Here is a 13,623-nt window from a genome sequence, read left to right as displayed (position 1 = left end):
TTTTCTGGAAGCTACAAGTGGATTACAAAGAAATTCATTACCCTTTAGGGTAAGTCGGGAGCCTGTAATGGGACCTCTCACTGTTTGCTTGTTTAAGTGAAAATTTCAGATAGATCAATGGTCTCATTGAAATGATGCAAAACTCAGGGTAACAAAGCCAGCTGTAAAGAAAGGGTGACAATAAATGTGATAGTTTTAGGAAAAACAATTTTAAAAAATTAACAGTTGACATCATCCACATTTCTGTCTCCAAGGCAAATGTTACCTTTCAGCAGTGTAAAATTCAGCTCCCTCACCACACCAAAAAAGATATCTTACAACATATGACTTGGCTGTTTTTTAAAAGGATACACTCTAGTGCTTAGCATGCTAGAGTGGGACCCAAGAGATAATGGTTGTGACATTCCCCTCTGGTGTTATCCGGACCGGTGATCTGCTAGGTCACTCCAGTCCTTGAGTTTGGGAGCCAGCCTTCCCCTGCTCTGCTGTGAGAACCCCCCATTTCTGGGCTGTTCATGCACAGCCTCTGCCATGTAACCTGCTCCTTGGATTGTGCAACCGAATGACACTAGCCAGTATCTCCGGTCCCTGACACAACCCTAGGAACCTCCGTCTTGCAGTGTGTAGGTATGCCCATCATCCAACATGCATCCGATGAAGTGGGTATTCACCCACGAAAGTTCATGTTCCAAAATGTCTGTTAGTCTATAAGGTGCCACAGGACTCTTTGCTGCTTTTAGGTATGCCCACTGGATGCTGCAAGCTTATATGAGTTCATCAATTTAACAAAGAAATTGATATGTACCAGGCTTGTTATCCCAAGGGGAATCTCTGACACACTTCAAACCAAACACACTGCTTCAGGTAGAATATACAAACAGATTCATTAACTATAAAGATAGATTTTTAAGAGATTATAAGTCAAAACATAAGTCAGATTTGGTCAAATGAAATAAAAGCAAAACGCATTCTAAGCCGATCTTAACACTTTCAGTGCCCTTACAAACTTAAGATGCTTCTCACCACAGGCTGGCTGGTTGCTCTTCAGCCAGGCTCTCCTCTTTGATCAGCGCTTCAGTCACTTGGTGTGGTGGTGTCTGTAGGTGTAGGTGGAAGAGAGAGGAAGAGCATGGCAAATGTCTTCCTTTTATCATGTTCTTTCCTCCCCCCCGCTTTGCCCCCTCCCTTCAGAGTCAGGTGAGCATTGCTGAGTCTCTCCAAGCAATTCGCCTGGTGTGGCTTCATGCAGGTGAGTCATTACATTGTAGCTCCCTTGCTGGACAATGACTATGGATGGGTTCTCTGACACTGCGCCCTGGGGGTTGGTTACTTTCCTTGCTGTTGCCTCTGGAGAGCTAATATCTGGCTGATTCCCCCAACTTAGAGCATCTTTTAGTGACAACCATTCAACACAATTCTCATAACTTCATATGCATTAATGACATGCATATATGGATAGAGAAATGGGTTTCAGCAGATCATAACCTTTCCCCTGATACCTTACAAGGCATGCTTTATATGTAAGATCCCAATTAGATGAAAATGAGGAATATGGGGGTTCCAGCATGCTCCCCCAAGGTACAGAATGTCACAATGGTTCAACAGACTTTCTCTGTGACATTGTGCGAGTCATTTTATCATTTTGTGCCTCAGTCACTCATCTATAAAATGGGGAAATAAAAGGAGATAATTCTTCCCTAAGTAAGGTGTTCTGAGGATAAATTAATTAGTGGTTCACAGGTGCTCAGATACTGTGGTGATGGTCCTCTTATGAGTAGGTAGATGGGTCAAATGAATTTTTGGTAAAAAAGCCTTTATAAAACCTACTGTGTAATCAATAGCAATATTTCTATGGCATTTATTAAACATCAATCAATAGTAGCAAGCAGGGGCGGCTCTAGGTATTTTGCCGCCCCAAGCACGGCAGGCAGGCTGCCTTCGGCGGCTTGCCTGTGGGAGGTCCCCAGTCCCGCCAATTCGGCGGCAGCCTGCGGGTGGTCTGCCAAAGCCGCGGGACCAGCGAACCCTCCGCAGGCATGCCGCCAAAGGCAGCCTTCCTGACACTCTCCCGGTGACCAGCAGAGCACCCCCCGTGGCTTGCCGCCCCAGCCACACGCTTGGCGTGCTGGTGCCTGGAGCCACCCCTGGTAGCAGTTTCTGAAGAAAAGACGGGCCTGTTTGCAGCCAGGGAATTGTAGCATTGTGAAAGTGCATTGGAATCTGAAAGTGAAGTTGACTAGGAAATGATTACACCAAAGTGAAAGTGATTAGTCATTTTATTTTCCTAACTGAGAGATATCTAGAAAGGAAAGAGAATAAATTGTAAGAACATTTGATTTTTAAAATTCATTCCGTTTAGATGATCAAAAGTGTCATTAATAACTGAGCTAAGGAAAGTGTTATTTTTAAATGGGGCTAAAGCATCTCTTTCCATATACGTGAGTGGAGGATAGCCACTATGGGCAGATCTTTCACACAGAGAGGTCAGAGGAAATACTACGCTCCATCCTTGAGACCTCCATGTAAGCCCCTCATTGGAGATCCATAGGATTAACATAACAATGGCCATACTGGGTCAGACAAATGGTCCATCTAGTCAGTATCTTGTCTTCAACAGTAGCCAGTGTCAGATGCTTCAGGGGAATGAACAGAACAGGACAATTATTGAGTGATCTATCCTGTATTGTCTACTCCCACCTTCTGGCAATGTTCTTGTGTTCAAATAGGGAGAACAGAACATTGTTACATCATATGCAAACCCACTTGAAGTTTGTGGGTTTGAATCTGCCCTCAAAACTAAGTTTCCATATACAACATTTAACATGTTGGTAAAACTTCTAATAAATCATTGAAAATAATCTTAGCAGTGTAGCTCCTCCAGCTGCCCAAATCAGGAAGTAGAGTGTCAAATTAGAGTGGGACAGGAAAAGAAGGAAATATTACTTAGTACTTTTATCAGAAGAGCTCTGCTCTCAATCTCTTACATTCCAGTTAATCATCTCTTTCATATAATTATTACCCCTTACACTTGGACCACTCATCTCCTCATTCAACTCCTTAAAGCACATTTCTCCCACAATGCCTCTCAGTTATAGTGTCTGCACCATTTTGAGACTGAATCTTCAGCCTTTGTACAGTAGCATGAATGAGTTAGGCCAGGGGGTGGGCAAACTTTCTGGCCTGAGGGCCACATCTGGGTGGGGAAATTGCATGCAGGGCCATGAATGTAGGGCTGGGGCAGGGGGTTGGGGTGCGGGCGGGAGTGTGAGATGTGGGAGGGGGTGTGTGTGCAGAAAGGGACTCAGGGCAGGGAGTGCAGTGAGGGGTGTGGGGTGAAGGAAGGGGCTCAGGGCAAGGGGTTGGGATACAGGAGGGAGTGCAAAAGGGGGCTCAGGGCAGGGGATTAGGGTGCAGGAGAGGTACACCAGGGAGCTCGGTGCAGGGGGTTGGGGCAGAGGAGAGGGTGTGGAGTGCAGGAAGATGCTCAGGGCAGGGGGGTTGGGGTGCAGGTGGGGTGGGGGGGTGCAGGCTCCTTGAATGGCTCTGGGGTGGCAGTGGGGCTAAGGCAGGCTCCCTGCCTGCCCTGGTCTCGCGCAGCAACCAGCATTATGTTTCTGCGGCTCTGGGCGGGGGGAAAGAAATGGGACAGAAGGCTCCGCACACTGCCCTCACCTGTGGGTACCTCCCCCAAAGCTCCCATTGGCCGCAGTTCCCCATTCCCAGCCAATGGGAGCTGCTGGGGGTGGTTCCTGCAGGCAAGGGCAGCACGCAGAGCCCTCTACCCCCAGGGGCTGCAGGGATGTGGTGCCGGCCGCTTCCAGGACAGCGTGGGGCCAGGGAGCCTGCCTTAACCGAGCTATGCTGTGGGGCTCGCAATCCCACAGGCCATAATTTGCCCATCCCTGAGTTAGACTGCAAGCTATTTACAGTTTGTTTATACAGCACCCACCATCCTGATGAAGCTTAGTTTTAGAGCTGGTTGAAATTTGTATTGGGGGTGTGATGTGTTGTGTGTAGTTTGTGGGTTTGGGTTTTTTTTTTTTTTTAAATGAAAAACTGCTTTTCAACTAAAACAAAACCATTTTTATTCTGGTCAATGTTTTCGGAGGTGGGGGGTTGTTTGAAAAATTAAAAAAGAGGCAGAAATCAAAACCCAGAATATTATATTTTCAGCAAAAGTTTTCTGTTTTCAAAACCTAGAGTTTTTTATTAAATTAGTTTCCATACTTTTCACAAACCACAAATTTTCAAGTTTCATTTTTTTCACTGAAAAATGTTTGTGGAGTAATGGATCTAAAAAATGGTTTACTTTCCTGCAAAAACTTTATTAACAACCAACTGTAGCTTTAAATACAAACATTTATTAATTAGAACTTTTGTGATGCAGTTAAGTGGCACAGGTAACCTCAGGTACACAGAAACTTAGTGGCAGAGTGTATCCACCAGGAGTCCGTTGCTTTAACCTCTTACACAATACTGCTGAATGGCTACATGGGGAAAAAAGGGGCTTAAGGCACAAAGCAAATTTAGAGTAAATATCAATGACTTTATGAAAGGGATAAAAGAAAAAACTTTTATTTTAAATGATCAGACAATTATTTTTCTCCCACAATAGGCTATACAGCGTACAGATCCCAGGAGAAGGAGAATAAATGATTCAATCATTTACTCTTTGAAAGAAAGCAGCCAGAAGGTTAACATAATGAAGCAAATTATCTTTAAGAAATTGGAAGCAGCTGCTCAGTTTCTCAGTGCTAATTCATGGTAGCAGATAAATCCACATACATGACAGTTAGCATTTGACTTCAGTTAGTGGAAGTCAGAAGTCAGCAGCACTTGGTATAGCACAAGCATTTAATGTTCTCTGGTTGCTATGTAAATTAAAAGCAGCCTGAAAGACTGCAAAGAGAAATCTGACAGAGGAGAGGACTTGTTTTCCCCCCCAGCAGGACCTGGAGTTGTATATTAGGTTAAACAGAAAAAGAACACACACACATCTTTCAAGGGAACTGGAGTGGCAATGATCAAGCTAGGAAAAGTAATAGTGCAGAGAACTGAGAGAGATTAAAAATGGAAAAAGCACTGGTAGACAAGGGTGCTAGAACAATTTGTGTAGAGGGGGTGCTGAGAGCTCTTGAACCAAACTGTAAAGCCTGCATATGATGATAACTACTTCAAGCCAGGAGGCGCTCCAGCACCCTAGTTCCTGCTCTTATGTATAGAGTCAACCAGAGTTTAATTGACAGCATAGAGAAGCTGGGAATATTCGGGTCAGACTGAAATAATCACAGTAAACTTCTACTTTACAATATGTGAACAAAGACTTTATGATAACCAGAGGTCCTAAGTTATAATTTCTCTTGGTTTGTGGGAATTAGGAGTTGAGGATACTAAACAACCATCATGACCTAATTTTAAATGACAAACCCATGTAAATGTATTACAAAAAAGTGCTATTTTGCTGAAACTACTACAATAATAAGAGTGATTTAGGCCATATCTACATTACCACTTATGTCAGTATAACTTATGCCACTCAGAGGTGTGACTAAGCCACCGCCCTGAGCAACATAAGTAACATCCACCTATGTGCCAGTGCGGACAGCGCTATGTTGGCAGGAGAACTTCTGTCATCATAGCTGCCACTGCTTGGTGGGGGTGGATTATTTAAGGCGATGGGAGACCTCTCTCCTGTCAGGGTAGAGCAGCTCCATTAGAGATCTCGCAGCAGAGCTGCCGATTGTAGCCCATAGCCTATATCAAATCAAAAGGTAATTAAATAGTACATTTTCCAGAAGAAAAATCTTTGTTTTATAACACTGGGCTTTGCATAAATATACAGCATTTAAGTACATTTCAGGAAGTCAGCATTTATATATCCACTGTAATCAAAGAGGATGAATATTAAACCCCACATCACTCCTCTGAGATAGGAAGCCTTATTACACCTATTTTGTTGATGGAGAAACTGAGGCATGGAGAAGTGAAGTAAGGTGACTCATGTAATACAGCAAGTTTGCAGCAGAACAGTGAACAGAACCCAGAAATGGCAAAACCCCATGTCCCATGATTCAGCTATTAAAGGACATTTTCTCCCCTTCAGGGAATGAGTTTTTAGTTATCCAATTTTTATTTTTATATTAAAAAAGAGAAATCAAGATATTGGCAGTGAGAATTTTATTGAAATAATTCCCTCCAATCCACAAATACCTGCCACTGATTAAATTGTATTTGGTTCACTACCTGAAGGAATTCACAACACTAGTAATCAGCCATTATCCTCGTTGAGCGGGGGGACAGATAACAAAAATACAAAAAAGATACATAATTCATAGAAAGCGTTCTTCTGCCTTAGAAACAGTCAATGTTTCCCAGTCATACAGCGTTCTACAATGTCCATCTGAGGATTTTCAGGATGCTAAATCCTTCATCAAAATTCATCTCTAATGCTGAAATGTGGCTGATCCTCAGGTTTAAAGTTCTGATTGGGGCTGCCATCCTCATTCAGAATTCTTTGAGAAGTGTAGCCAACAATAGGATATTTGGCTTTGTACACATCATTGAAGATATCATCCAGGGATTTTAGCTCTTCTTCCGTGAGCCCTGTCTAAACGAAATATGAGCAAGAAAAAATGGCAGGTATTTACATATGTCTTTATTTATGTTGATCATCCTAGCCTCGACGTCAGCCTTCAGGTTTAATTTGCAGGGTACAGAAACAATGGAGGGTTTAAGTAACTGGCAATGGGTTATTTATCATAGAACCTGTCACTCCTAGGTCACTTATTCAAATTCAGCCCAGTAGTGACAAAGCCTGACATCCGCAGGTAAAGTGGGTTGTTGGCGTCAATTCATTTCCAAAAAGCACCATCACAGTTGGCCCATTTGGTATTCTCGGCAGAGACACCAAGGACTGAATTGGTCAAGGAAACTGAACTACACATTTTTAGATGCTGTCCCTCTAGACAGCTGTTGATGGGGAAGCTGCTGCCCAAGTTCTCTGTTCTACTGATGGAGAAATTTCTCGCTCTAAGGCTCTCAGTTTGGTAGCTTTCACCGGTCCTAAGTGCACTTTTCTTTATTTTAAATTTAAAAAGCAGCTAAAACCAGCATTAGAGGAAAATGTGTAAATCTATATAATGGAAGGTGTCTCAATCAGATCAGAAGGGGTTAACGACATTTCTTGGAAAATAAACAAACATTTTCCTTATTTATAGGATTGGGCTTTGCATAAATATACAGCAGGGGAATATATTTTAGGGAAGACAAGATTGAAATTTTGCAAAAAAGGAATTAAACAAAACAATCTCATTTCTTACTGTGTCATGAGTGAGATCTTCCGGGTCAAGTGACATCTTTGCAACTCCTCGTGTTGAGTCCTTCCCAACGAGGGCGTTGTACGGGGCACCTTTTCCATAAAATTCTGTTCAAGGAGAGGAAATCTAGTAGTGTTCAGACTATTGACAGTGAAAACAATGGACCAGATTAAGCATCTGCTTATACCAGCATGAAAGGAGCCTATTATACTCCTAAACAAGCCCAAACCAAGGACTTGGATCTGAGCCCTTTTCCTCCTAAAATTCTGGTGACGTCTCAAGACAAACTAGCTTACCTGGACTAGTTAACATGGCCTAAAATGGCAACTGCCTGTCTTCACTAAGACTGTAATACAGCTGCTGCCCAAGTTGTGTCTGTTCTACTGATGGAGAATTTCTCTCTCTAGGGCTCTCAGTTTCGTAGCTTTCACCAGCCCTAAGTGCACTTTTTTTTTTAAATTTAAAGAGTAGCTAAAACCAACGTTAGAGGAAAATATGTAAATCTGTATAATGGAAGGTGTCTCAATCAAGTCAAAAGGTATTATGGCATTTCTTAGAAAATGATAGGATAAGAAGAGGATCTGTTCTGTTCCAGACACAGAGGTCAGCATGAAAGGAGATGCGAAGCTGAGAGTGGGAGAAGGCAGCTTCAGAGGAGGATAATTAGGAATTAAAAACAAAGAGTATGTTCTTTGTATTTAAATAGAGTTTGCAGTTTCCTAAAGGTTTAGGATGTTTAAGAAAAATGGGATAATGTGAAGGGGGAAAAAAACCCCGGGGAGAAGCCAACTCACCTTTTCCAGAAGTGACATCAAATACTACTCCCTTCACAGCCATGTAAATAGGCTGTCCCTCCTGGAAAGAAAGAGAGAAGCCAGCAGGTGCTCAAAATAAAGCCAGTATGTGTACAGCACATTGAGAAGAGAATGAACCCCTTACTGGGTGTTCTCTAGCAACTTAAATCACGATCAATGCACACAAGATTCACAGCCTGGAGTTTTCATTCATCCCCAAATCAATTACATGCTGCAAAAAAATGAATAAAGATTTCTCTGTGGGTCTCTGGGCCACAAGAAGCTGGTTTTCTATACCTCGCCATTGTGACTGCTGTCAGCTGCCAAACAGTCATGCATCCCTGTGTCAGCTGCTGGCACTATACAGTAAAGAGACCATATTCTGAGCCAAAGGCAGAGATGGGGGAAGGAACAGAGGATGCAAAGCCTCCAGATCACATTCAGGTTAGTGTACAAAAAAAATCAGTATTCATCATGTGATAATTACATGAATAATTTCCACTGGTATTCAGCGATGTGTAGTTCCATGGTATCTAGCTGTGATGCCAAGTTCTGAGTGTCTGCATTCTGAATACCACGTTGTACATGGAGAAGATGTAGACTTCTGTTCTCACTATTAGAGCTTGTTTTCACTATTAAGACACCAAATACTAGTGGAATAGGTATGTTAAAGCTCTGTTTATTTCTGTGCTGCATCAGTGTGTCTCTTGCTCCCATAGATGATGATTCTTGAAATTCTTGGAATAAACACTGGTACTTGAAATAGACTATGAGAATCTTTATGGATTTAACCCCAGAAAATGATGAAAGTTCATGGAAGAAACTATTCTGTTTGGAATCTAGTAGTCAGACAATACACTTCCCCCTTCTGTGCCTTTTCTGGAGTCAGTTCATAATACTTGTTTGTTCCAAGATGATTAAGTAAATCATTCTGGAAGTGGATGTTTTCTGAGGTGAAAGGGTGTATGGCAGATGGTATTCTGCTTTGATCAAGAGGATAAAGCAAACACACGCACACACAAATCTGATCTTCTGCTGACATCTGTTTTGCTTAATAAACCATTGATTCCACTTTGTCCTCCCCTCAAAATCTGCTTTCTCTGTCAATGAGGTGCTGGTTAGTGTTTTCTTAGTTTCTGGAGACAACCCCAAGGAGGCCAACCAGCAAGCGCTTCAGAGAAGAGATCTGTATAAATTTAGCAAAGGATTTTATCGTTTTGAATTTGTTAGCTATGATTTTTTTTCACCATAGAAAGCTAAAACTTCTGAAAATTGAATTCCTGTATTAATTCTATGATATTTTTAAAAACTGCCTGCATACTTGACTTAATGAGCTAGAAGAATACATTAAGGCAGGGTGGCCAACCTGTGGCTCCGAAGCTACATGCGGCTCTTCAGAAGTTAATATGCGGTTCCTTGTATAGACACTGATTCTTGGGCTGGAGCTACAGGCACCTCTGGCTCTGCCACAGGCCCTGCCCCCTCCCACCCGCCTGCTATGCCCTCGCTCCTCCCCCCCCCGAGCCTTCTGCACGCCATGAAACAGCTGATTGGGAGGGAGGTTGGCGGGAGGCACTGGGAGCGTGCGGGAGGGGGAGCTGATGGGGGGCTGCTGACATATTACTGTGGCTCTTTGGCAATGTACATTGGTAAATTCTGGCTCCTTCTCCGCCTCAGGTTGGCCACCCCTGCGTTAAGGGAAGATTTTGAATCCATTGGCCTAAATGTCCTACCTGGCAGGCAAGGATTAGAGTAGGATGGATACTTCATTTAATCCCTACGCATCTCTGAAGGCTATGGAATTAGCTCAGTGAGAATAATAACTTTGTAAAGGGGAAGAATTTTCTTTGAGGATTACCTCATTGGAGGGATCACCACAGGTTTTGGAAGAATAAATAGCTGTGATTCTGTAAAATTTTGAGGCATCGGTAGTTATAATGATAGTGATGAGGGAGAGAGTATCGAAAGCTCTGTATTCCAATATCCTAGTGAGCAGTTTGGTATTTATAGTGAAGCACATTCTACAGATCTCTAAAACTGAGGAACTGGCTGTAAACAGTCAGATGGGAGAAGATATCTGGTATCTATTCTTTTTCTGCCAGGAAGGAAACAGGAAGAATATCCTGTTCTACAACTGTGGTGTTCATCCTGGGGAAAAGAGGAGATCTGACAAACAACTAGAGACTTTGGGCCCATTGCCTGATTATTTTGATGGTTCTCTTGAGCAGCCTGGGAGAAACTGACCTGCCTGGATAGATGTTTAAGAACTTTGGGTATCCTTGAAACTGATTGTACTATTTGTACACTATGATTTGAAAAGGCATTTCTATTACTATATATGCCTGAGATGGGTAACTTGGTAACTCTCAAACAAGGCTATCTACAGAACAGCTTCCACCAGTTGCACATTTTTGCTCTATTGTACACAGGGCCTATGCAGAAGAACTGGTTAGAGAAAGAAATTGGAGTCAGGAAACCTGGATTCTCTTCCAAACTATTCACTGTTTGACTTTCAGCAAGTCACTTACCCACATTTGTTTAGTGCTTTAAAAACTCTGGATGAATGATACATGTAAATTATTATCATAATAACTATGCTTTCTTTCCTCCCTCTCTAAAATACTTTAAAATAGTGCTAGGAAGAAAAAAAATATTACTTCAGAAATATTGGTGTTGTTTTAAAAAAAAAAAACTAAAGGAAATTCACACACACACTTAGTTGAGAGTTAAAGTTGTCAATAGATATCTATTTTATCTCATTTTTAGTTTAAAATAAAGTCAGAGGGTTAAGATCCCAGCAGAAACCTTATCTCTACTCCTTAGCCTCTCCATCATCCCCATCCTAACCTTCAGCTATGAGTAACAGAAGCCCAGGATCTCAGGGAAAAATTCTAGCCTGCAGTCTGTTAATATACCATTAAACAGCTGTGACCAGACTTCTAAAGTGCCCAGCATCTAGCAGATCCTTCTGAAATCCATCAATGGGAGTTTTGAGGAGCCAAGCTATTTTGAAAATCAGGCCAATAAAGAACCAGACTCTGCCCTGCTTTCACAGTACAGGATGAGACCAAAACATGTAGCTACATCCATGGCTGACACCTGACTGTTTCTGCTAGGCTTATTCAGTCTTGACGGGCATGAGTGAGTGAGTGAGTCTTTGCCTTACTGATTATAATCATCAATTGCCACAACATCTATCAGTTCCTTCCCATTAATAGATTGATTACTAACCTTTAACTTGCCTTGTTGACTGTATATTACCTAATCTCACCAACCTCTGCCTCCTTTGTCATGCCTTCTTTTGTCCCCACATTCCACTCCGCTACTCTTCCTCCCACTACAGTCAGATCCCCTCTACCATTCTCATGCACCCAACACAACAATCTTCTTCCACCCCCAGCTCTGCCTTCGCCATCCACTATTAACCTCCTCTTCAACTCTCTTGACAATAAGGAGAGAGAAAAAAAACTTTAATTTTGCACTAAGCCATATTAATTTGTTAAACAATATGTGGAAATATCAAGATGCATGCAAAAGATAACAAAGGATTATCATTTGTAATCCTTGGTCTCCCTTCCCCCAAACCTCCTCCAATGTCATTACTTATGCTGTTTCTCAATGTAGACTGTAAGCCTGTTAAGCAGTATCCTGTAATTCTGCATTTGTATGTAAAGATCCAGGTACTCCTGAGGCCCTGTATAAATCTGATCACCCTGGACTTTATAGCTGTCACTATATAGCATACCTCAATTACTCAGAACTTCACTGCAAGAGTACAAATAGAAGTTCGATCCTCCTGCTCCAATATCGTAGGCCCTTATTATATGGGCTAAAAGGGAATCGCAATAAGTTGTTAAAAATATAGGACCTATGACACATACTTGAGCAGTTCTGTTGTTACCTAGTAGAGAGCAATGGTACATATACACACTAGCCAGCCCATTACAAAAACATGTCATATTAGACTCTGCATATGATCCATAAGCGCCTGCCATGCCCCCCATCCCACAATGTGCTTGCCTTCACTGCAAAATTTTAACTCGAGTATTGCCCCATCCAGACATACAGACCCTTAGTATGAGGGCTGTAGTGCTTTTAATACTTATGGGCCAACCTGCCCAGTGACACAGACCAAATCTCAAGCCAGCACAACACATCAGCTCCTAACAACCATTCTGTAATGTGGATGCAGGCTAACACCTTTTTCATCTGCTTTAGTCACTTCTCTGACCAGGAGGTGTGGTTCCCTCATCTTCACTATAAATTACACATCCTCGTAAAACAGGTCTTGGATCTTGTATACATATAAGCTGGAAGCGTGTGTGTTGATTGGGGGGAACAGAGTGCAGGCGATATCTCCATATAACAAAAGATCATACCAATGCAATTCATATGTGCAACAGGGAAGACTTGTGTTTCTTTCATGTGGCAAGAAGTGAGTTCTTCCACTGGTAAGGAACAGAGTTAAGGTTGAGTTGGAGCTTTAACTGAAAGTGTCCAGACTGTCAGATGTTTGTCGTTGTAACTGCAGTGTTCTAATGTCCTGGCATGCACAAATTGGTTTCTTTTATCACTGTCTCCTCCTTTGTTTCCCAACAATGTTTTTAGTCTGAGAGTGGTGACCATACTCCCCATTTGGAGACAGCTGATTAGACAGCTCCAGTGTGCGATGACACTTGGGCTCCTTTGACATGAAAAGTTTTTAATATCTAGGAGAGAGATGGGAGAGTTGGCATCAAACTGCTCCAGACACAGCAGGAGTGTGGCTAGTTTCTGGTGGGGGGTGTAGTAACAACAACAAAACAACTCCACCCATCTCCGCAGGGGGCAGTGCCCTCTGCCCACGCAGCAGCGACCTTCCCCCACCTGACCATGCCCCCAGGGGCCGGCGCCCCCCGTACCTCCTGCCCGCTGTATCTGGCCAGCTCGGACTCGCTGAAGAGCCGTACGGGGGTGGGGGCCGGGGCCGGCTTGAAGCGCAGCTGCTGCTGCTCCGCCAGAGCGGCCACGGCGGCCAGGCAGCCCAGCGCCAGAGCAAGCAGCCGCGCGGGCCCACCGGCCATGGTGCAGCGCAGGCAGCTCGGGGCGGGGCCAGGGCCTGCGAGGCGGGATCCTCCCAGGCTGTGGGCGGCATCAGCCCCTTTGGGGAAAGACCCTCCGTCCGGCCCGCCCCTTCAGCTGCGCTTGGCCCTGCCCAGCTCCGCCTGCTCGCCCCACGGCTCTGCAGCTTTGCTGCCCAGTCCCCCGCACCGCAACACCCCCGGCTCCCTGCCAACCAGCCACCTCCTCCCGTCCCATCCCCCGCACCGCAACACCCCCGGCTCCCTGCAAACCAGCCACCTCCCGTCCCCCGCACCGCAACACCCCCGGCTCCCTGCAAACCAGCCACCTCCCGTCCCCCGCACCGCAACACCCCCGGCTCCCTGCAAACCAGCCACTTCTCCCATCCCCCGCACCGCAACACCCCCGGCTCCCTGCAAACCAGCCACTTCTCCCATCCCCCGCACCGCAAC

At 43.9% G+C, this 13,623-nt stretch overlaps 1 protein-coding gene across 1 annotated transcript; it reads right to left on the bottom strand.

The window, feature by feature from the left end:
- Nucleotides 1-4,339: 4,339 nt before the first annotated feature.
- On the bottom strand, nt 4,340-13,173 carry NENF (neudesin neurotrophic factor). Its single transcript, XM_050948677.1, has 4 exons — nt 13,012-13,173; nt 8,111-8,171; nt 7,320-7,423; nt 4,340-6,607 (listed from the first exon to the last, which is right to left on the bottom strand). The coding sequence occupies exons 1-4, from the start codon at nt 13,171-13,173 to the stop codon at nt 6,431-6,433; spliced, it is 504 nt and encodes a 167-aa protein (XP_050804634.1). The 3' UTR covers nt 4,340-6,430.
- Nucleotides 13,174-13,623: the final 450 nt, after the last annotated feature.

This window comes from Gopherus flavomarginatus, chromosome 4, assembly GCF_025201925.1.
Source record: "Gopherus flavomarginatus isolate rGopFla2 chromosome 4, rGopFla2.mat.asm, whole genome shotgun sequence".
NCBI lineage: Eukaryota > Metazoa > Chordata > Testudines > Testudinidae > Gopherus > Gopherus flavomarginatus.
Note: the sequence above shows the minus strand (reverse complement) of the source record. Positions and strands in the feature narration are given on the sequence as shown.